General features: G+C 43.3%; 1 protein-coding gene across 1 annotated transcript in view; it reads right to left on the bottom strand.

The window, feature by feature from the left end:
* Nucleotides 1-17,683, bottom strand: part of gabra2a (gamma-aminobutyric acid type A receptor subunit alpha2a) — a 37,894-nt gene that overhangs the window by 1,719 nt on the left and 18,492 nt on the right. Inside the window, exons 7-9 of the mRNA XM_052151649.1 lie at nucleotides 7,927-8,070; nucleotides 7,677-7,829; nucleotides 6,259-6,461 (exon numbers count right to left, since the gene is read on the bottom strand). Of these exons, the coding sequence (XP_052007609.1) occupies nucleotides 6,259-6,461; nucleotides 7,677-7,829; nucleotides 7,927-8,070 (500 nt within the window). The remainder of the gene's footprint in view (nucleotides 1-6,258; nucleotides 6,462-7,676; nucleotides 7,830-7,926; nucleotides 8,071-17,683) is intronic.

Below are 17,683 nucleotides of genomic sequence, written 5' to 3'. Positions count from 1 at the left end.
TGAGCTAAAACAAATTGCCCAGATGGCTACACTCCACAGAATATCCACTAAAGTACATTATCACAATATATATCACAAATAATTACCACACAAAAAGGGGGAGAGGAAAAAAAAAAAAAAAAGGGTAAAATAAGCATACCAACAAATTACATCAGAATTGTGTAGTTATTTAGTCCTTCCATGCCAGGTTCTGTATTCCCAGCGCTAGCCGATGCGTCTCTCCGCCCCAAGATAAGTGAGGAAGGGGTCCCATACTCTATAGAATTTAAAAGGTTTATCTTTTAATGCTGTTGAAAAAGCTTCATATGGAATAAGGCCTTTGGCTGAGTTAATCCACTGTGCTATTGATGGGGCTCGATCTGTTATCCAGCAAACAAGTATGCATTTGCGAGCACAGTGTAGTAAGATTTGGAGAAGGTGTGCCCCTTGGAATTTGGACGGGAGTTCCTGGCTCATCCCGAGCAAACATGTCTTTGGTCCTAATTGTAAAGAGCAGCGAAATATACTCTCAAGTTCCCTTAGGACGTCCATCCAGAATAGTTGTATTGTTGAGCAGCTCCAGAAACAGTGGATGAGGGTTCCTTCTAGTCTTTTACATTTATTACAGAGGTTGGAGAGTTTTGGGTTCACTTTATGTCTTTGGGCTGGAGACACATGCAAACGATGAACAATTTTAAATTGCATTTCCCAGGCAGAGTTGTTGGCTAGATAGGAGGGCATCTCACATATGGCTTCCCAATCAGTTGTCTGAATTTCTTCCCCCAAGTCCTTTTCCCATAACACCCTAGTTTTATCTGAACTATCTGTATTTGCCCTTATCAAAATGTCATAGAAGATTTTGGATGCAGATCGAGATGATGTAAGTTTATTTAATTGTTCCTCAATTGGGGACACGCATAGCCCATTTGAATAGACTCTAAGATTTTTTGTTATGAAACTGCGTAAGAGCTTCTTATTGATATCATATTTTGCAGTAAATTGTTCGAAGGTCATTAGCTGTTTAGTCTCCATCAAATCTCCTATGACATGTATTCCTTTATCTTTCAAATGTATTAGGCCATCATTCATCCCCGGGGGGAAATCTGGGTTGTTATGCAAGGGTGTGAGTAGTGAAAGATGGGAGCCAAGCCCTTCTGTTTTGCATACTAATCTCCATATTTTAATCATATTTTTAAGGATGAAATTATCTTTAGTTAGAGTTTGCTGTGTTTTGGGCGACAGATATAGTAGATTCCGTAAAGGGATTGGCCCAAGAGTTGTGGCTTCTGCGCTAATCCAAGTTGAGTTTGGATCGTTCAAGTGCCATTCCAGTGTAAATCGAAGTTGGGCAGAGAGCTGATATAGGTTAATGTCTGGGGCCGCTAGACCTCCACATCTACTCAAGAGTGATAAAAAGCTATATCTCAGTCTAGGTCTTTTTTTACGCCAAATAAAGGAAATAATGGAGCCACGCAACTGTTTAAGTGCTTTGTTAGGAATGAGAACTGGTAGCATTTGAAATGGGTATAGAAGGCGGGGTAAAATATTCATTTTGACAAGGTGGACACGACCTAATAGGGATAAGGGAAGATTACACCATCTATCTTGGTCTGATCTTATGTTCGAAAAAATAGGGACAAAATTGCTTTTATACAGACTTTCCAGCCTCTGTGTAATCTTTATACCCAAATACACAAAGCCTGCCGGAGACCATTTAAATGGGTGAGAAATTGTAGGGTTGTGGGAGTGCGACTTAACGGCATTGCTTCTGACTTTGAAAAATTTATTTTATACCCAGAGAAAGAGCCAAAATTAGAAATTGTATCAATAAGATGTGGAATTGATTGTTGTGGAGAGGCGAGGTAAATTAAGATGTCATCGGCGTACAGTGAAATTTTGTAAGTTTTCTCTTCCAGTCTAAGTCCTTCAATGGTTGGGTCATCTCTAATGGCCGTAGCCAGCGGTTCAATAGCCAGCGCGAACAGCAGCGGCGACATCGGGCAGCCTTGTCTGGTACCACGTGCTAAAGTAAATCTGGGGGATTTAAGACCGTTAGTAATGACTCTGGCTGTGGGGGAAGAATACAAAATCCTAACCCATTTAATAAATGCATCACCCAAGTTAAATTTAGAGAGTACTGAGAATAAGTATGGCCATTCGACCCTATCGAATGCCTTCTCAGCATTTAATGAGATGACCAGTCCAGAGTTTGCGTGCTGATTTGAATGTTGAATTACGTTAAGAAGCCTTCTAATATTATGAGCTGAGGATCTGCCTTTGACAAAGCCTGTCTGGTCAGGATTAATTATTTTGGGGAGAATTGATTCCAGCCGAGTGGCTAATATCTTTGCCAAAATTTTTGTGTCCACATTTAGCAGAGAAATGGGGCGATATGAGCCGCACTGCTCAGGGCATTTACCTTTTTTTAAAAAGACACATATGTTGGCTTCTGTCATGGAGTCAGGAAGCTTATCAGATTCAAATGAATACTGTATCATTTCATGCATTAAGCTCCCTAGCTCCATTTTAAATTTCTGAAACAATTCCACTGTAAACCCATCGGGCCCTGGTGCCTTTCCTTTGGGAAGACTATTAATACAATTCAAAATTTCGCTCAGCTCAATTGGTTTGTTTAACATCTGTCTTTGCTCCTCAGCTGATTCCTGTATATTTAAGTTTGCAAAGAATTTACTCATATTATCACCAGAAGAAGGGCTTGATTGGGAAGAATAAAGCCTCTTATAAAACGCTCTAAAGATTTTGTTGATTACTTTGTTATCATGATGACACTTGCCTTCTTTATCTTTGATACTGGATATGACCTGGGCTTGGGATCGGCTTTGCAATAAATTGGCTAGATATTTGTTAGGTTTATTGGCAAATTCATACATCCGCTGTCTAGCAAAGAAAACTGACTTTTCAGCTTTATTAGTAAGTATTGCTTCAAGAAAGGTTTTGACGGTTTATATCTCGGCAAGAAGCACATCTGAGGGACAAGTGTTATATCCATCCATCCATCCATCGTCAACCGCTTATCCTGTGTACAGGGTCGCGGGGGGCTGGAGCCTATCCCAGCTAACATTGGGCGAAAGGCGGGGGACACCCTGGACAGGTCGCCAGTCCATCGCAGGGCCACACATAGACAGACATACACTCACACTCACATTCACATCCACACCTAGGGCAATTTTTTTTGACAAGTGTTATATTTAGTTTTTAAATCATGGAGAATAATTTCAAATTTTCTCTGATCTGCCAGCTGCTTTTTTTTCTGGTTGAATACATAGGATATAATTAATCCCCTAATATATGCTTTAGCCGTGTCCCAGAGCAAATTGGGAGACACTTCTGGGGTTCTATTGTCCATAAGAAATAGCTTAACTTGCTCTTTAAGGTAGGATTCAAAATTTGGGTCATGAACGAGCCATGATTTGAATTTCCAGGAAGCCGGGTGGTATATTTGGTTGGATAGGCCTAACCTAAGAAAAACGGGAGCATGATCCGAAATTACAATGTTGCCAATATTACAGTCTATTACATTTTGGAGTGAAATCTTGGGAGAGAAAAAATAGTCTATTCTGCTTGCAGTTTTATGGACTCCAGAAAAAAACGTGTATTCTCTATCTCTGGGATGAAGGGCTCGCCAAACATCTACCAGACCAATTTCTTCACAAATCCCATTCAGAGCTTGTGCTCTGTTGGAAGGCCTATCATTAGATGGTAGCGATTTGTCAAGTTTTGGTTGCAGCGTACAGTTGAAGTCACCAGCGATTACACTATGTTCACACTGCAATTCAGCAAACTTAGAAAACACCTGTGTAATTAACTCATTAGATTGAATTGGGGGGAAATAGACATTCATAAGGGTAATGGGTTGTCCAGCTAGTGTAGCTTTGAGCAGGATAAACCGTCCTGATTTATCGGAATATGTATTAATATCTGATAATGGTATACATTTATTTACATGAATGACAACTCCCCTACTTTTACTGGTGAATGACGAGCCATACACTTGTCCCACCCAGTCTCTCTTCAATTTGACGTGCTCGCTGTCTGTTAGGTGTGTCTCTTGCAGAAATGCAATGTGAATTTGTTCTTTTTTTAAGTAATTTAGAATCTTTTTTCTTTTTACTGGGTTATGAACACCCTTTACATTCCAACTACATATGTTTAATATAGATTTATTCGTTGACATAGCCAAGGGGTAGTTTAATATACCAACAGCACCAATATATGTGAGATGCCCTGCCCTGTTTTAAAGTGCAACTAGTCTGTTCAGTTCTAATACCATAAAAATTGGAGATGAGAGAAAAGAAGAAGAAAAAAAAGAGAAAAAAAGAAAAGAAAAAAAATGAATTTGTGTTGCCCTGCATGTCGAACATATAACATAGAACTATTTACATTTAGCATCTTATAGACATTTTTGAAAATAGACAAGGGAAGTCTGACGCTGGTCGGTTTCACATTTGAGAGCAGTAGTGATCGCCACTCTGTCTCCTTGGAAACATAATATGACCGAAGCTTAGACAGAACAAACAAAAAATGCGCGGTATTCAAAAGGAACACCGCGAAATCAAAGAGCTTTGATATAATTCTCGGCAAACCGCTGAGGCAACAGCCTTCTATATACTTACTGGTTCAGTATTTAAATCATACCATTGTTATATTCTCCTTTTATTTTCCCTTTAATCGTCTACCCCCTAAAACTCTGAACAGAAATTTTCCACACGTACTGGGGGGCGCAGAAGTGTCATTAAATCACAGAGAGCATGAGCAAACTGATACCTTATCCTTCGGCCTCTCCGGGGCGATTTGGGCCTGAGAAACTGGTAGTTGATGGTTCGGGCATACCGTCGAGGAAAGACTCAGCCTCTGTCGGCTGTTTGAAGAACTTCCCGCCGCCGTTGTGCTGTACTCGAAGAGTTGCTGGATATATCATGGCGAAGCGAATTCCTCGTTCACGGAGTCGTCTTTTTTCATTGGCCACAGAAGGCTTGTCTTTTCCTCACTATGGCCACAGAAAAGTCTTCAAAGATAGAGATGTTTTGGCGTTTGTAGACCAGCTGACTCGCAGCTCTCGCTGCTTGCAGGATGCGCGCCTTGTCTTGAAAATTATGTAGTTTTATCAACAACGCTCTCGGTCTTTCTCCTGATGTGGGAACCCGTGAAGGGACTCGATACGCGCGCTCTATCTTTACCTGGCGGTGCTTGAATTCGGTGTTAAGCAGATTGGGCAGCCAGGTCCCGAGGAACGAGACCGGGTTCGTCCCTTCTTCCCCTTCGGGTAGGCCAATGATTCGTAAATTGCATCGCCTGCTCCTATTCTCCAGGTCATCTATTTTGTCCAGGGCCGCGTCAAGCTTTTTTTTCATTTCGTTCAAGTCCGCGCTGTCTCTTGAGACCGTGTCTTCCACTGTCGATATACGCGTTTCAGCTTCGGTGATTTGGTTCTCCATCTCCTCGAGATGTGTCCCTACCACCGACAATTTCTCTAGCACTGGGTCAATCTTGTTATCTAAAGCCTTATGGACGCCCGCCAGGACTTCTGCTGTTATTTTCTTCCCAAGTGCGTCCATGGACTCATTGGAACATCCGCCATTTTCGGAGAGGAGCGCGTGTTAAAGTTCGTTAATATTCTGTTACGAAGTCTATGACTGGAATCAGGTTGTTTCTTAGGCATGTCTTGTCACTTCTGCATTTAATTTCCGCCCTCCCAGAGATGATATTAAGTTTAAGGAGGGAGATTTTTCAAGGCTTTCCCGGAGCTCGTCGTCAACACGGCTACTCCATTGAATGCGTCACGTGACCCCCCATACTTGTTTATCTTTAATGATAATTAAATTCAGTCATACAAAAAGTGGAAATAAGTATCTCTAAAGATGTACAAAGAAGTGTTTACTTTGATGCTGTGAATACATTGATGTTGTATATTTCAATCTATGTACAAATTTCTATGAATACCAATGAGGCCACACTGGTTATATGTCTATATGGCTGTTATATTTTATCTATTTCTTTTTTTTTTTTCAACTTCTTGTGCCAATTGTGTTGCATTTTTAAGAAGCTGTGTCATATAAATAGTTATTACTTTTAAAAACGCATTTCGAAAACCCCTGCATTCAGTTCAGTTCTTTTACACTCCATCTAGCTCAATGTCTATTGTGAACAGCCCTTAAGTTTACTCATCTAAACAACACACCTCTTCCCAATGAAAATGATCAAAGCCACCAGATGTGCCCAATTCCACAATCAAAGCCTAGTCTGTGTAGTCATGGTTACCTTATCATTGACAATGCTCTTGCCATCCCATGCCCAGCCACGCTTGGTGAAGTAGTTTACTGTAGCAAACTCGATAAGAGCAGAGAAAACAAATGCGTAGCACACAGCAATGAACCAGTCCATGGCTGTGGCGTAGGCTACTTTTGGTAAAGAGTTGCGAGCACTGATGCTCAGAGTGGTCATCGTTAGGACTGTAGTCACACCTAGGGTAGTATAAAAAACAAAGCTCAGAGACTGCTGTATTAACAGTTACCGCATTATGTACAGTATGCTGAAAATAATTACTAGCATTTATGCTGTTTGCCTCATTTGTAGAGACCCATTACTAAAAGGACATGTGTAAGGCAAGAGAAAAAAGATTAATATAAATTAACATTAATTCAGTTCAAATTTGCAAGGACATCATGTTGACAGCACAGATGTACATGTGTGATGCCAAATGCCCTCGGCTAATGAAATTAAGTTCATTTCAGCAGTCAGTCAGTCATATGCCCTGAGTCACCCTCTTGTCCCCATTTTCAACCACTGGATTTCAGAAGCATGTCTTTTTTGGGCCAAATATTAAAGCAGATTCTATACTAACTATTAAATAGATGCCAAAACCATAGTTATTGTGTTTTTATATTCTTCAAAAGCAAATTTGGCATGTTTTACACAAAACAAAAAAGAACCAAAAATCTATGAAAGCCCAGGTTAAGCATAACCATAAGCAGTGAACTAAATGTATTTAGGTAGTTGACATGAAATACTTCCAGGAAGTTGACATGTTCTGCAGTGTTACATACTTAACTCCATCTAAAACTAGTTATAACAGCAAATGTTTATAATTAATATGCAGTTTTCATGACCTCAAAATATTTTAGAGACTGTATGGAGTATTTTCACACTGCGTGACCATTTAAAAAGGTGATTAAATGGGTGAAAATACAAGCAAAATGGTAACCAGTCACAGCACCTAAAAAACATATATTGCATTGTACATTCATATTAAAATGTAAACCAAAAATCTTGATAAAAAAAATAAATGTGCATCAACAGTCTGTGTGTTTAATTTAAATGTGTTAAAAAAACACACAAAAAACAGTGCTCTGCTGTTTGTCTGTGCTTGCAGCTATTTTGCAATTCATCTCTTGAGCTTGGAAGGAAATTGAAACTGCTGGAGAGAAAATAAAAAATTACAAACCAAACATGAGCTCTTCCCATGACTGCATCAATAATTCAATCAGAACAACAAAATCAGCATGCTAAATTCATTTTGCGTGAAAATAAGTACACAGCCAACAAATAAATGTGTGCCATTTGAGCAATGCATTGAATTAGAAAACTTTCCACATTATGTTTCTGATACACAAAAACATTACGTTACATTATGTTCACCATAAGAGAGATACGGTAGACACAAACACATGCTCACCCACCAAAAACTGTGCGTGCAGGGACGGATTCTCGATTTAGCCAAAAAGACACCTGGGACAGGATGACTGTCATGATGCAGGGCAGGTATGTCTGAATAACAAAGTATCCAATCTTCCTCTTCAGATGGAAATGGGCAGTCATCACTGTATATTCACCTACACAGTGGGAAACAGAAAGAGACCAGAAAGAGACCAGATGGATCCTGTTTCGTGATAGTTGGAGAATATCTTGCAAAACATGTTGTCAACTAACCAGTGTTGGACTTGATGGTTTCCTTGCCAACCGTCTGACCCATTAGGTCATACTGGTTTAGTCTAGATCCATCTGGAGCTACTTCCACTGATAAGGTGGCATTACGTGTCCAAACATATGTCACCTCGTTCAGAGTGTAAGCATCTAGACACAGAAGAAACATATTAAATGTAAAAATGAAATACAGATATATATATTTGTTCGTGTTAATGACGTTCTTGCGACATGACGTCATGAAGTGTGGTCACAAGACAAACAAGAACCAATGACATTTGATGTTATCAAAGTAGTCGCCATATTGATTTCACACTATATATGGGAGCTGATCAATTATGAATAACATTTTCAATCTGTTCATCACACAATGTGATCATATGCCTTGAGAAGACTTGGAATATAACGCACGAGTCGAATGGACAACTTTTATGACACATTTAGATGCTGCTTTTTAAGCTTTGACCTTGTGCAACCCCACGTTCACATGCATGAACGATGTATTTTGGCTTCGCTATACGCAATGCATAATTTAATTTAATTTACTAATCTCAGTTCAGAAGAATCTGTGCTGTCAGTAAAGGGTTAAACTTTTGACGTACGGAGCCATGAGACAAAACAACAGTAGATGTTGTCTATGGGAGAAACACCAACAAAACTACATCTGGTAAGAAACTTGATTACGTTTTTTCAATGAAACCAAAAAGATTGGCTTGCAAGCAAGCTGCTGCGTGTGTAACAGCAGGTGCATAAGTCTGCACATAACCCCCCCCCCAAGACCAAAAAGACGTCATGTAATTCCCCACAACCCTGAGGTGGTAAGCGACGTAACTAGCATGGGAGCATGCATCCTTTTCTCTCTATGTTTCCTCTCTACAGAGTATTAGATTCGGCATCAGGAAGGTGTTCTTTTCCTTTCCTATTCTTTCAGGGGGAAAAGACCCCGCAGAGGCCATATCCTGCCTGAAGGGGAGGTAACATGTGGCAATATGACACGTGGGCTCACTAGCCGCACATTGAAGAGGTAGGTCCTGCCTTGAAGGGGAGGAGCTCTGCAAACAAAGCAACCGGGAGCAGAGAGAGCTCTGCCCAAGTGAGACGCGGGTCTGCCAACAGGGAGACCACGGAAAATACATTACAGGGGGTACCGGAGTAACTGTCAACCATGGAGCACCTATACCAGTACAGGGCATATTGGCAACTGTAGTGGATTTGGCTGTGAATTCCTTGGCCAAATTCGCAAACCACAGGGCTAGGGAGGAAGGACATCCAGGGTTCACAGGTTCGTGAACTCGCAGAGCACGTCTTCGCCTCACAGATGGGAAAGGCACTATACGCAAGCGATACACTCAGCCAGCTGTTATTATCAAACTTACCAGTTCGTATCTGACAAAACACGGGATGAAACCAGCTCAACCCAGAGATTGTAAAATCTTGCAAAGGTATTGGGTATTGTCCAGCCCGCTTCTCTGCAGATGTCTGCTAAGGAGGTGCCATTGGCCAGTGCCCACGAGAGTGTGCTCTTATTCCCAAAGGGGTGGGCACGGCCTGGGCCTGGTATGCCAAAGCGATAGCATCCATGATCCAGTGGGAAAGCCTCTGTTTGGAGACAGCGCTCCCTTTCCTCTGTCCGCCGAAGCAGACAAAAAGATGCTCAGAGTGTCTAAAGCTCTGTGTGCAATCCAAGTAGATGCGCAAAGCATACACCGTACACAGCAATTACAGGGCTGTGCCTGCCTCCTCCCAGGGTAGCGCTTGCAGGCTCACCACCTGATCCCTGAAGGGGGTCATGGGATCCTTGGGCACATAGCCAGGCCGGGACCTCAGGATCCCGTGAGATCAAAGTCCAGGCAATTGTCGCTGACAGAGAATGCTTGCAGGTCCCCAAGCCTCTTGATGGAGGTGAATGTCTTCAAGGAGAGGTCTTTCAGCTCAACTGACTCTAGTGGCTCAAACAGGGCTCTCCGAAGGATCAGGAGGACTACGGAGAGATCCCATGATGGGAATAGGCGTGGCCTAGGAGGATTCAGCCACCGGTCACCTCTGAGGAACCTGATGTTCAGGTCATGCTTCCCAAGGGACTTACTGTCCACCCCGTCGTGGTGGGCCACTATGGCTGCCACATATGCCTTCAAGATGGAGGGGGACAGCCGCCCCTCCAACCTCTCCTGCAGGAAGGAAAGCACTGACCCGACTGCGCATCTCTGGGGGTCTTCGGCTCAGGACAACACCACTTCAGGGCATAGAGCTGCCTCGTAGTGATCGATGAGAGATTGTGTCCACCACTGCCGGTGGTAGGCCATTTAGGTCTACTGCATTCCATCCAAGGGCAAGACGTGGAGGTTCTAGAAGTTGCATCCGCTGTGGCGTTGAGGCATTGAGGCTGACCGGTTTATGAGTGGCCTGCAGCAACCTCAGCTGCTGCTGACTCACGAGGAGGAGATGGTGAGCGAGTTGTGACATGCTAGGAGAACGTATGCCGCCTTGGCGATTTATATATATGCTACTGTGTTGTCGGACTGGACCAACACATGCTTGCCCTGGATCAACGGTAATAGCCTCCGCAGAGTGAGCAGTACAGCCATCAACTCAAGGCAGTTGATGTGCCAACACAGCCATGGTCCTGACCAGGAGCCAGCGGCTGCGTGACTGTTGCACACACGCCCCAGCCTGAATTGGAGGTGTCTGTGTTGACCACAACACGTCTGGACACCTGCTGTAGGGGGACTCCTGCCTGTAGAAAACATGAGGTCTGTCCAAGGGCTGAATAAATGGAGGCAGATCGGTGTGATAGCCAACCGATGTGTGCCATGTCGCCATTTCTGGACTAGAGTTTGAAGCCGTTGTAATCTCATATGCATCCATCCGAGCGGCATGACCGCCGCCGAAGATGCCATATGCCCCAGGAGTCTCTGAAAGTGTTTCAGTGGAACCGCTGTCCTCCGCCTGAATGACTTCAGGCAGTTCAGTACCGACTGCGCACGCTCGCTTGTGAGGCATGCTATCATTGAGACCGAGTCTAACTCCATGCCAAAAAAAGAGATGCTCTGAACCGGGGAGAGCTTGCTCTTTTCCCAGTTGACCCGAAGCCCTAGACGGCTGAGGTGCGTGAGCACCAGGTCCCTGTGTGCGCACAACAACTCTCAAGAGTGTGCTAGGATCAGCCAGTCATCGAGATAGTTGAGTATGTGGACACCCACTTCCCTTAACAGGGCAAGAGCTGCCTCTGTGAGTGCTCGGTGTCTGGTCGCCATGAAAACAGAGGTCGTAAACACCGATTATGTGACCCAAGGAGTGAGGAAACTGCTCTTTTTGGCAATGTGGGTACCTCATCCTGGGGTGCGGTGAACACAAAACAAAAGGAAACAAAGGATTTAACTTCTGGCCCTCCATCGAAGGATGGAGTGGTCTGGGTACCAGCTCCGAAGCGGACATCTCTCTCCCTGGGTCGTCCGTCTTAGGGGTCCTCGTGCTAGACTGTGAGGTGGGGGGCGTCAGCTTCCTGTGGGCTCAGGCAGTGGCGGAGCTGCCTGGGCTTTTGCCACTGCAGAGGGACACCCTCAGCTAGCAGGCGGTGTACAGGACCTTGAGCCGTGCCTGGGCAAGATGTGTTGTATGGCCTCCGTCTGTTTCTTCACCATCGAGAACTGCTGGGCAAAGTCCTCAACTTTGTCACCGAATAGGCCAATCTGGGAGATGGGCACATTGAGAAAGCAAACTTTGTCACAGTCCCTCATCTCGACAAGATTCAGCCACAGGTGGCGCTCCTGGACCACCAAGATGGACATCGCCTGCCCGAGTGCTCGTGCCATGACCTTCATTTGCCCGGGGGGCGAGGCCGGTAGCCGAGTGCAGCTCCTGCAGCACATCGGGATCAGGACTACCCACATGCAGCTCTTTCAGTGCCTTGGCCTGGTGTACTTGCAGGAGAGCCATGGCATATAGGTAGGAAGCGGCCTGTCCAGCAGCACTGTAGGGTTTGGTGGCCAGAGACAACATAGTCCTAAAGGCCTTGGAGGTGAGTGCCAGACGATCCCGCCAGGTGGCGGCATTTTGCAGGCACAGGTGCACCACAACCACCTTATCCACCTGAGGGACCTCTGTGTACCCGTGGGCCACCCCCCGTCGAGGGTAGTGAGAGCAGACCCGTGTAAGCATTGCGGTCATCTCTGCTTCAGCCTCAGACTGGGCGGGCAGACCCAAAGGTGGCAGCCCAGTTGAGTTCTCAGCATCTGACATCGTCAGTGCGCTCTTCAATGCAGTGATCGAGAACTCATCCTGCTCGCGAGCCCTGAGAGAGATGTTAAGTTGGCCGCGAGGTGAGCTGGTCTCATCTCAGAACTCAATGGGGCAAATGAGCGTGCTGGGAACGGAAAGTCTGTGGTGAATTACCCAGCGAGACCGCGCCCATTGAGGGGCTGGAGTGGCTTTCACCCGGAAGAAGGAAAGCCACGACCACAACATTGCCATAGTCGTCTTCCGGTAAGATGACGGCGTGAGAAGTCGTAAAGTTTTCTGCTCCTCGCGTTTCTTGTTATTTAACGACTTATTCAACATTTATTGGGTGACATTGTTTGAAATACTATTCGCGATCCTCAGTAGAATCATGCCGAGAAACAACACTAAAAAGACGTCCGATATTACTGAGGTTGCTGGTGATTTGCAGAGTGTGGACGGGGCCGCCTCGAGCCAGGATGATATCAGAGAACTCCTTGGCGGGATTAGATCTGAGGTAGCGGCGCTCAGAGTGGAGATCCTTGCAGAGCTTAAATCATCTATCTCTGCGGTGAAAACTTCATTACTAGAGCAAGAACAGAAACTGAAGGATGTGGAAGAATCCCTTACCGACGTGGATGGTCGCGTTACTGCCCTGGAATCTACGTGCTCAACGCTGTCGAAAGATAATGAGAAACTGAGGGCCAAACTCGATGACTTGGAAAATCGATCCAGGAGGAACAATATACGTGTGATCGGTGTCCCCGAGGGCTCAGAGGGTTCTCATCCTTCTGCATTCATTGAAGCACTGCTACTCGAGGTATTCGGTGAACAGAGTTTCTCCAAAAAGCCGGAGGTGGACAGAGCTCACCGCTCTCTAGCTCCCCCGCCGAAAGCTAATCAAGCCCCCAGGCCGTTCATCGTGCGAATGCATCACTACCAGATGAGGGAACTGATTCTTCGCTTGGCACGAGAAAGGGGGCAGGTGTTATACAAAGGATCGTGAATACACTTCTACCCAGATGTTAGCGCCGATGTTGCAAAGCGGAGAGCGGCATTTAACCAGGTAAAGGCTGAACTTAGAGGAGCGGGTATTGAATTCGGCCTCCTTTTCCCTGCACGTCTACGGATCAGCATTGACGGAACAAAAAAATTTTTTGATTCTCCGCAGCGGGCTTTGGAATTTGTGAGGGGGATTGTCCCCGCTTCAACGAGTGAGTAGGAATTCACATCACTGCAGATAATGTAGACCTACGTGACTCCACCTTGGTTCCCGCTGAGCGCAGGTTCTGTATGGCTCGAGTGGGTGATGAGAACGAAGAGACTCATTTAAGTTTGAACTGATCCACACTCTTTTGTTCATATAAATGTCACTTATTTTTGCTATTTCAATAGCAGCTTAGCTTCAAGGAGCAGGAACACGAGCTGGTGAGTTATGGTTCTTAGTATACCAGCAGATGTTCGTTGTTTGGGGGAGGGCGGGAGGGAATCAATGTTTTTTTTTTTTTTTTCTCAGCATACGTTGTCCGAGTCAAGGTGCTCATGCGTTGTGTTGTAACAGACTCACTATATTTGCCTTATTCATTTACAATTATTTCTGATAACATGTCCAACTTTAATAAATGTGATGTAAATTTTATAACATGGAACGTGAAAGGCATGAACAATGTCATTAAAAGAAACAAGATTTTTTTCTCACTTGCGACAATTAAGCGCAGACATTGTGTTTCTACAAGAAACCCATATTCTTAACTCAGATGTAATTAAACTTAGGCGGAGTTGGGGGGACAGGTATTCCATTCGAGCTTTAATGCAAAAGGCAGAGGCACCGCTATTCTTATTAAGAAGAGCATTTCTTTCACAAGTGAAAAGGTTATTAGTGACTCCTCTGGTCGCTACGTTATCGTCACTGGGCGCTTACTCGACAGACAAGTTATCCTTGTTAACATTTATGCCCCAAACTTTGATGATGGCAATTTTTTCAGCAAAGTCTTCACATCTATCCCACCTGCTGATGATTTATGCTTTAATTATAGGTGGGGACTTCAACTGCGTTCTGAACACATCACTGGATAGATCCTCCTCTAGAGTCATACAGCCTTCTAAGGCAGCTATAAACATTAAACATTTCTGTGACCAAGTTGGTCTATTAGACCCCTGGAGATTTCTTTTCCCTTCCTCCAGAACATTCTCCTTTTTCTCTCCCGTTCATCACTCATATAGTCGCATTGATTTTTTCTTAGTGGATAAGAGTATCGTGCCCCTTGTCTCTTCTAGTAGGTATCATAGCATTGTTATATCTGATCATGCTCCTTCCTCGTTTGTGCTTAGTTTACCAACTCAGCATTCTTCTTTTAAACCCTGGAGACTAAATACTTTGCTTTTGGCAGATGAAGAATTCATTATTTTTCTAACTAAAGAGATAAATATGTATTTGGAGCTAAATGACAGACATGATATATCTAGATCTGTATTATGGGAGGCATTGAAAGCGTATTTGCGGGGCAAAATAATTTCTTTCTCCTCTTATGCTAAAAAGCAAGAACTCTCTAAGCTCAGAAATGTTTCAGAAGCTATTAACAGATTAGATGAACAGTACGCCATCTCTCCCTGCCCTCGCTTATACAAAGAAAGAATAAGTCTTCAGTCCGAGTATTACTTGCTGTCAACTGCACATGAAGAGAAGAGGTTGTTAAAATGCGGCATACATTTTATGAATTTGGGGACAAAGCCAGTAAATTATTGGCTTTTCAGTCTCGTCAATTAAATAACTCTAAAATGATAACTCATATTAAGGCCCCATCTGGATCCATGGTACATAATCTGAAGGATATTAATGACAGTTTTGTTCATTTTTATTCTACCCTGTACACTTCAGAGTACCCAAATGATTCTGCAATTTTAGATTCCTTCTTTAAAGAAATAGATTTACCAACTATTAATTCTGACCTTAACTCTGACATAGGCAGACCTGTGGCTGCAGCAGAAGTTGCGCAGGCTATTGCGGCAATGCAGAGCAGTAAAGCTCCGGGACCTGACGGATTCCCGATAGAATTTTATAAGAAGTTTACAGCCTTACTGGACCCGCTTCTTGTGGCTGTTTATAATGAATCGTTCAATACAGGCACTCTTCCCTCAACGCTCACGCAGGCCTCAATTTCTCTTATCCCAAAGGAGGGTAAGGATCCTACTCGTTGCGAATCATACAGACCAATCTCTCTTCTGAATGCGGATTTTAAAATTTTATCCAAAATTCTTGCGTTACGCCTTGAAACCATTGTCCCTACTATAATTTCGATTGACCAAACAGGATTTATTCGAGGCCGTAACCCATTTAACAATCTACGACGACTATATAATATAATATACACAAATTCTCCCCCAGGCGAACTTGAAGCAGTAATCTCCCTCGACGCTGAAAAGGCCTTCGATAGAGTAGAGTGGGAATACCTTTTTAACACTCTTAAACAGTTTGGTTTTCCTGCAGACTTAATCTCGTGGATTAGATTGTTATATACCTCCCCAACTGCTTCAGTGAGCACAAACAATGTATACTCTGAATACTTCTCTCTGCATCGAGGCACCAGGCAAGGGTGCCCTCTCTCTCCCTTGTTATTCACCCTATCAATTGAACCCTTGGCTGCTGCCCTCCGTCAGTCAGCAAATTTTAAAGGTATTACACGGCATGGTACAGAGCATGAAATTTTATTGTATGCAGATGACGTTTTATTATATGTATCAAGCCCAACCTCCTCAATACCTCAAATTATTTCACTAATAAAGGAGTTTGGCAAGTTATCTGGCTATAAGCTTAACATGAGTAAGAGTGAGTTTTTCCCGATCACTCCGGCCTCTTGTAGAGACTCTTCCTCTATCCCGTTCAGAGTAGTTCGTGAGGGGTTCAAATACTTGGGTGTGCAAGTCACAAGATCGTTTAATAATTTGTTTAAGGCCAATTTTTGTCCACTTTTGGATCGATGTAAAAATTATTTTGTGAAATGGTCCTCTCTGCCCCTGTCTTTAGCAGGTCATACAAACCTGATCAAAATGTCTGTTTTACCAAGGTTTTTGTATTTATTTTCGAATATACCTGTTTTTATTAGGAAGAATTTTTTTACTAAGCTGGACAGTCTAATCACCTCCTTTCTGTGGGGGAATAAGACCCCTCATATTAGGAAGACATTTTTGCAGAGATTAAAATGTCAGGGAGGGATGGCGCCACCTAATCTTTTATTTTATTATTGGGCAAGCAACGTTCAAAAAATAATCTTTTGGCTATCTAGTGTAGATCCTCAAAATACCCCTCTATGGGTGGAAATGGAACAATCATGTGCTAACTTCAAACTTAGCTCACTAATTTGCTCTTCACTCCCCCTGGTGGGGAAAAATTATATCTCCGCCCCCAATCCTGTACTGACTCATACTTTAAAAATTTGGGCCCAATTTAGAAGACATTTTGGTCTGCAATCAGCTTCCATTCTAGGTCCTATGGTCTCCAACTGTCTATTTCCACCATCTTATGTGGACTCTGCTATTCGTGTCTGGGAGGAGAGGGGGATTAGGCTCCTAAGAGATTTATATTTTGATAACACTTTTTGCTCTTTTGAAGAGCTTGCACGTAATTTTGCCTTACCAAGATCACACTTTTTCAGATTCTTGCAGATTAGGAGTTCCATCAAGAAAGTTTTTGCCCCCTTTCCAGGAATACCCCCTACCTCGCCTATGGATACATTGCTTGATATGAAACCGCATAGTAGAGGACTCGTTTCAAGCATATACTCTATTATAACATCTATAGATCCACAGAGCTTGGATGATATCCGCAAAGCTTGGCAAAGTGATTTAGGGAGAGAAATTACAGATGGAGAATGGGAAGGTGCTTTGAATCAGGTGCACTCCTCCTCACCCTGTGCGAGGCATGGCTTAGTTCAATTTAAGGTTCTTCATAGGCTTCATTTCACTAACTCCAGACTAGCTAAGATTTACCCGAATGTTAGCCCTGCATGCAATAGGTGTTACGCAATCGCCTGCCACAACTGCCCATATGTTCTGGCTCTGTCCTGGGTTGGAGGAATTTTGGAGAGGGATTTTCGAATCATATAAAAATATGTATGGCATCCAGATTGACCCAGATCCCTTAATGTGTATTTTTGATGTTGCTCCGATGGTGTAGAACTCAGGAAAGATATTCGTTCTGTTATTGCCTTCACTACATTACTGGCAAGGCGTTTAATATTATTTCAGTGGAAAAAGGCAGACCCTCCAACACATAGAAGCTGGTTGAAAGAAGTGATGTCTTGCATTCAACTCGAAAAGATTAAATACATGATTCGAGGTTCGAAACGTAAGTTTCAAGACACATGGTCCCCCTTTATAAGATATTTTGAAGAGCTCCCCTGCCTCTAAGATGCAATAATCTGCCTCAATTTCCCCTTGTTATATCATCTTTACGTTTTTTTTTTTTTTTTTTTAAAGTTTCTGTTGAAATCACTATATTATTATTATTACTATATTATTATTATTATTTTTGTATCAGTATTCTTGTTAT

Source organism: Xyrauchen texanus, chromosome 20 (genome assembly GCF_025860055.1).
Source record: "Xyrauchen texanus isolate HMW12.3.18 chromosome 20, RBS_HiC_50CHRs, whole genome shotgun sequence".
Classification (NCBI taxonomy): domain Eukaryota; kingdom Metazoa; phylum Chordata; class Actinopteri; order Cypriniformes; family Catostomidae; genus Xyrauchen; species Xyrauchen texanus.
Note: the sequence above shows the minus strand (reverse complement) of the source record. Positions and strands in the feature narration are given on the sequence as shown.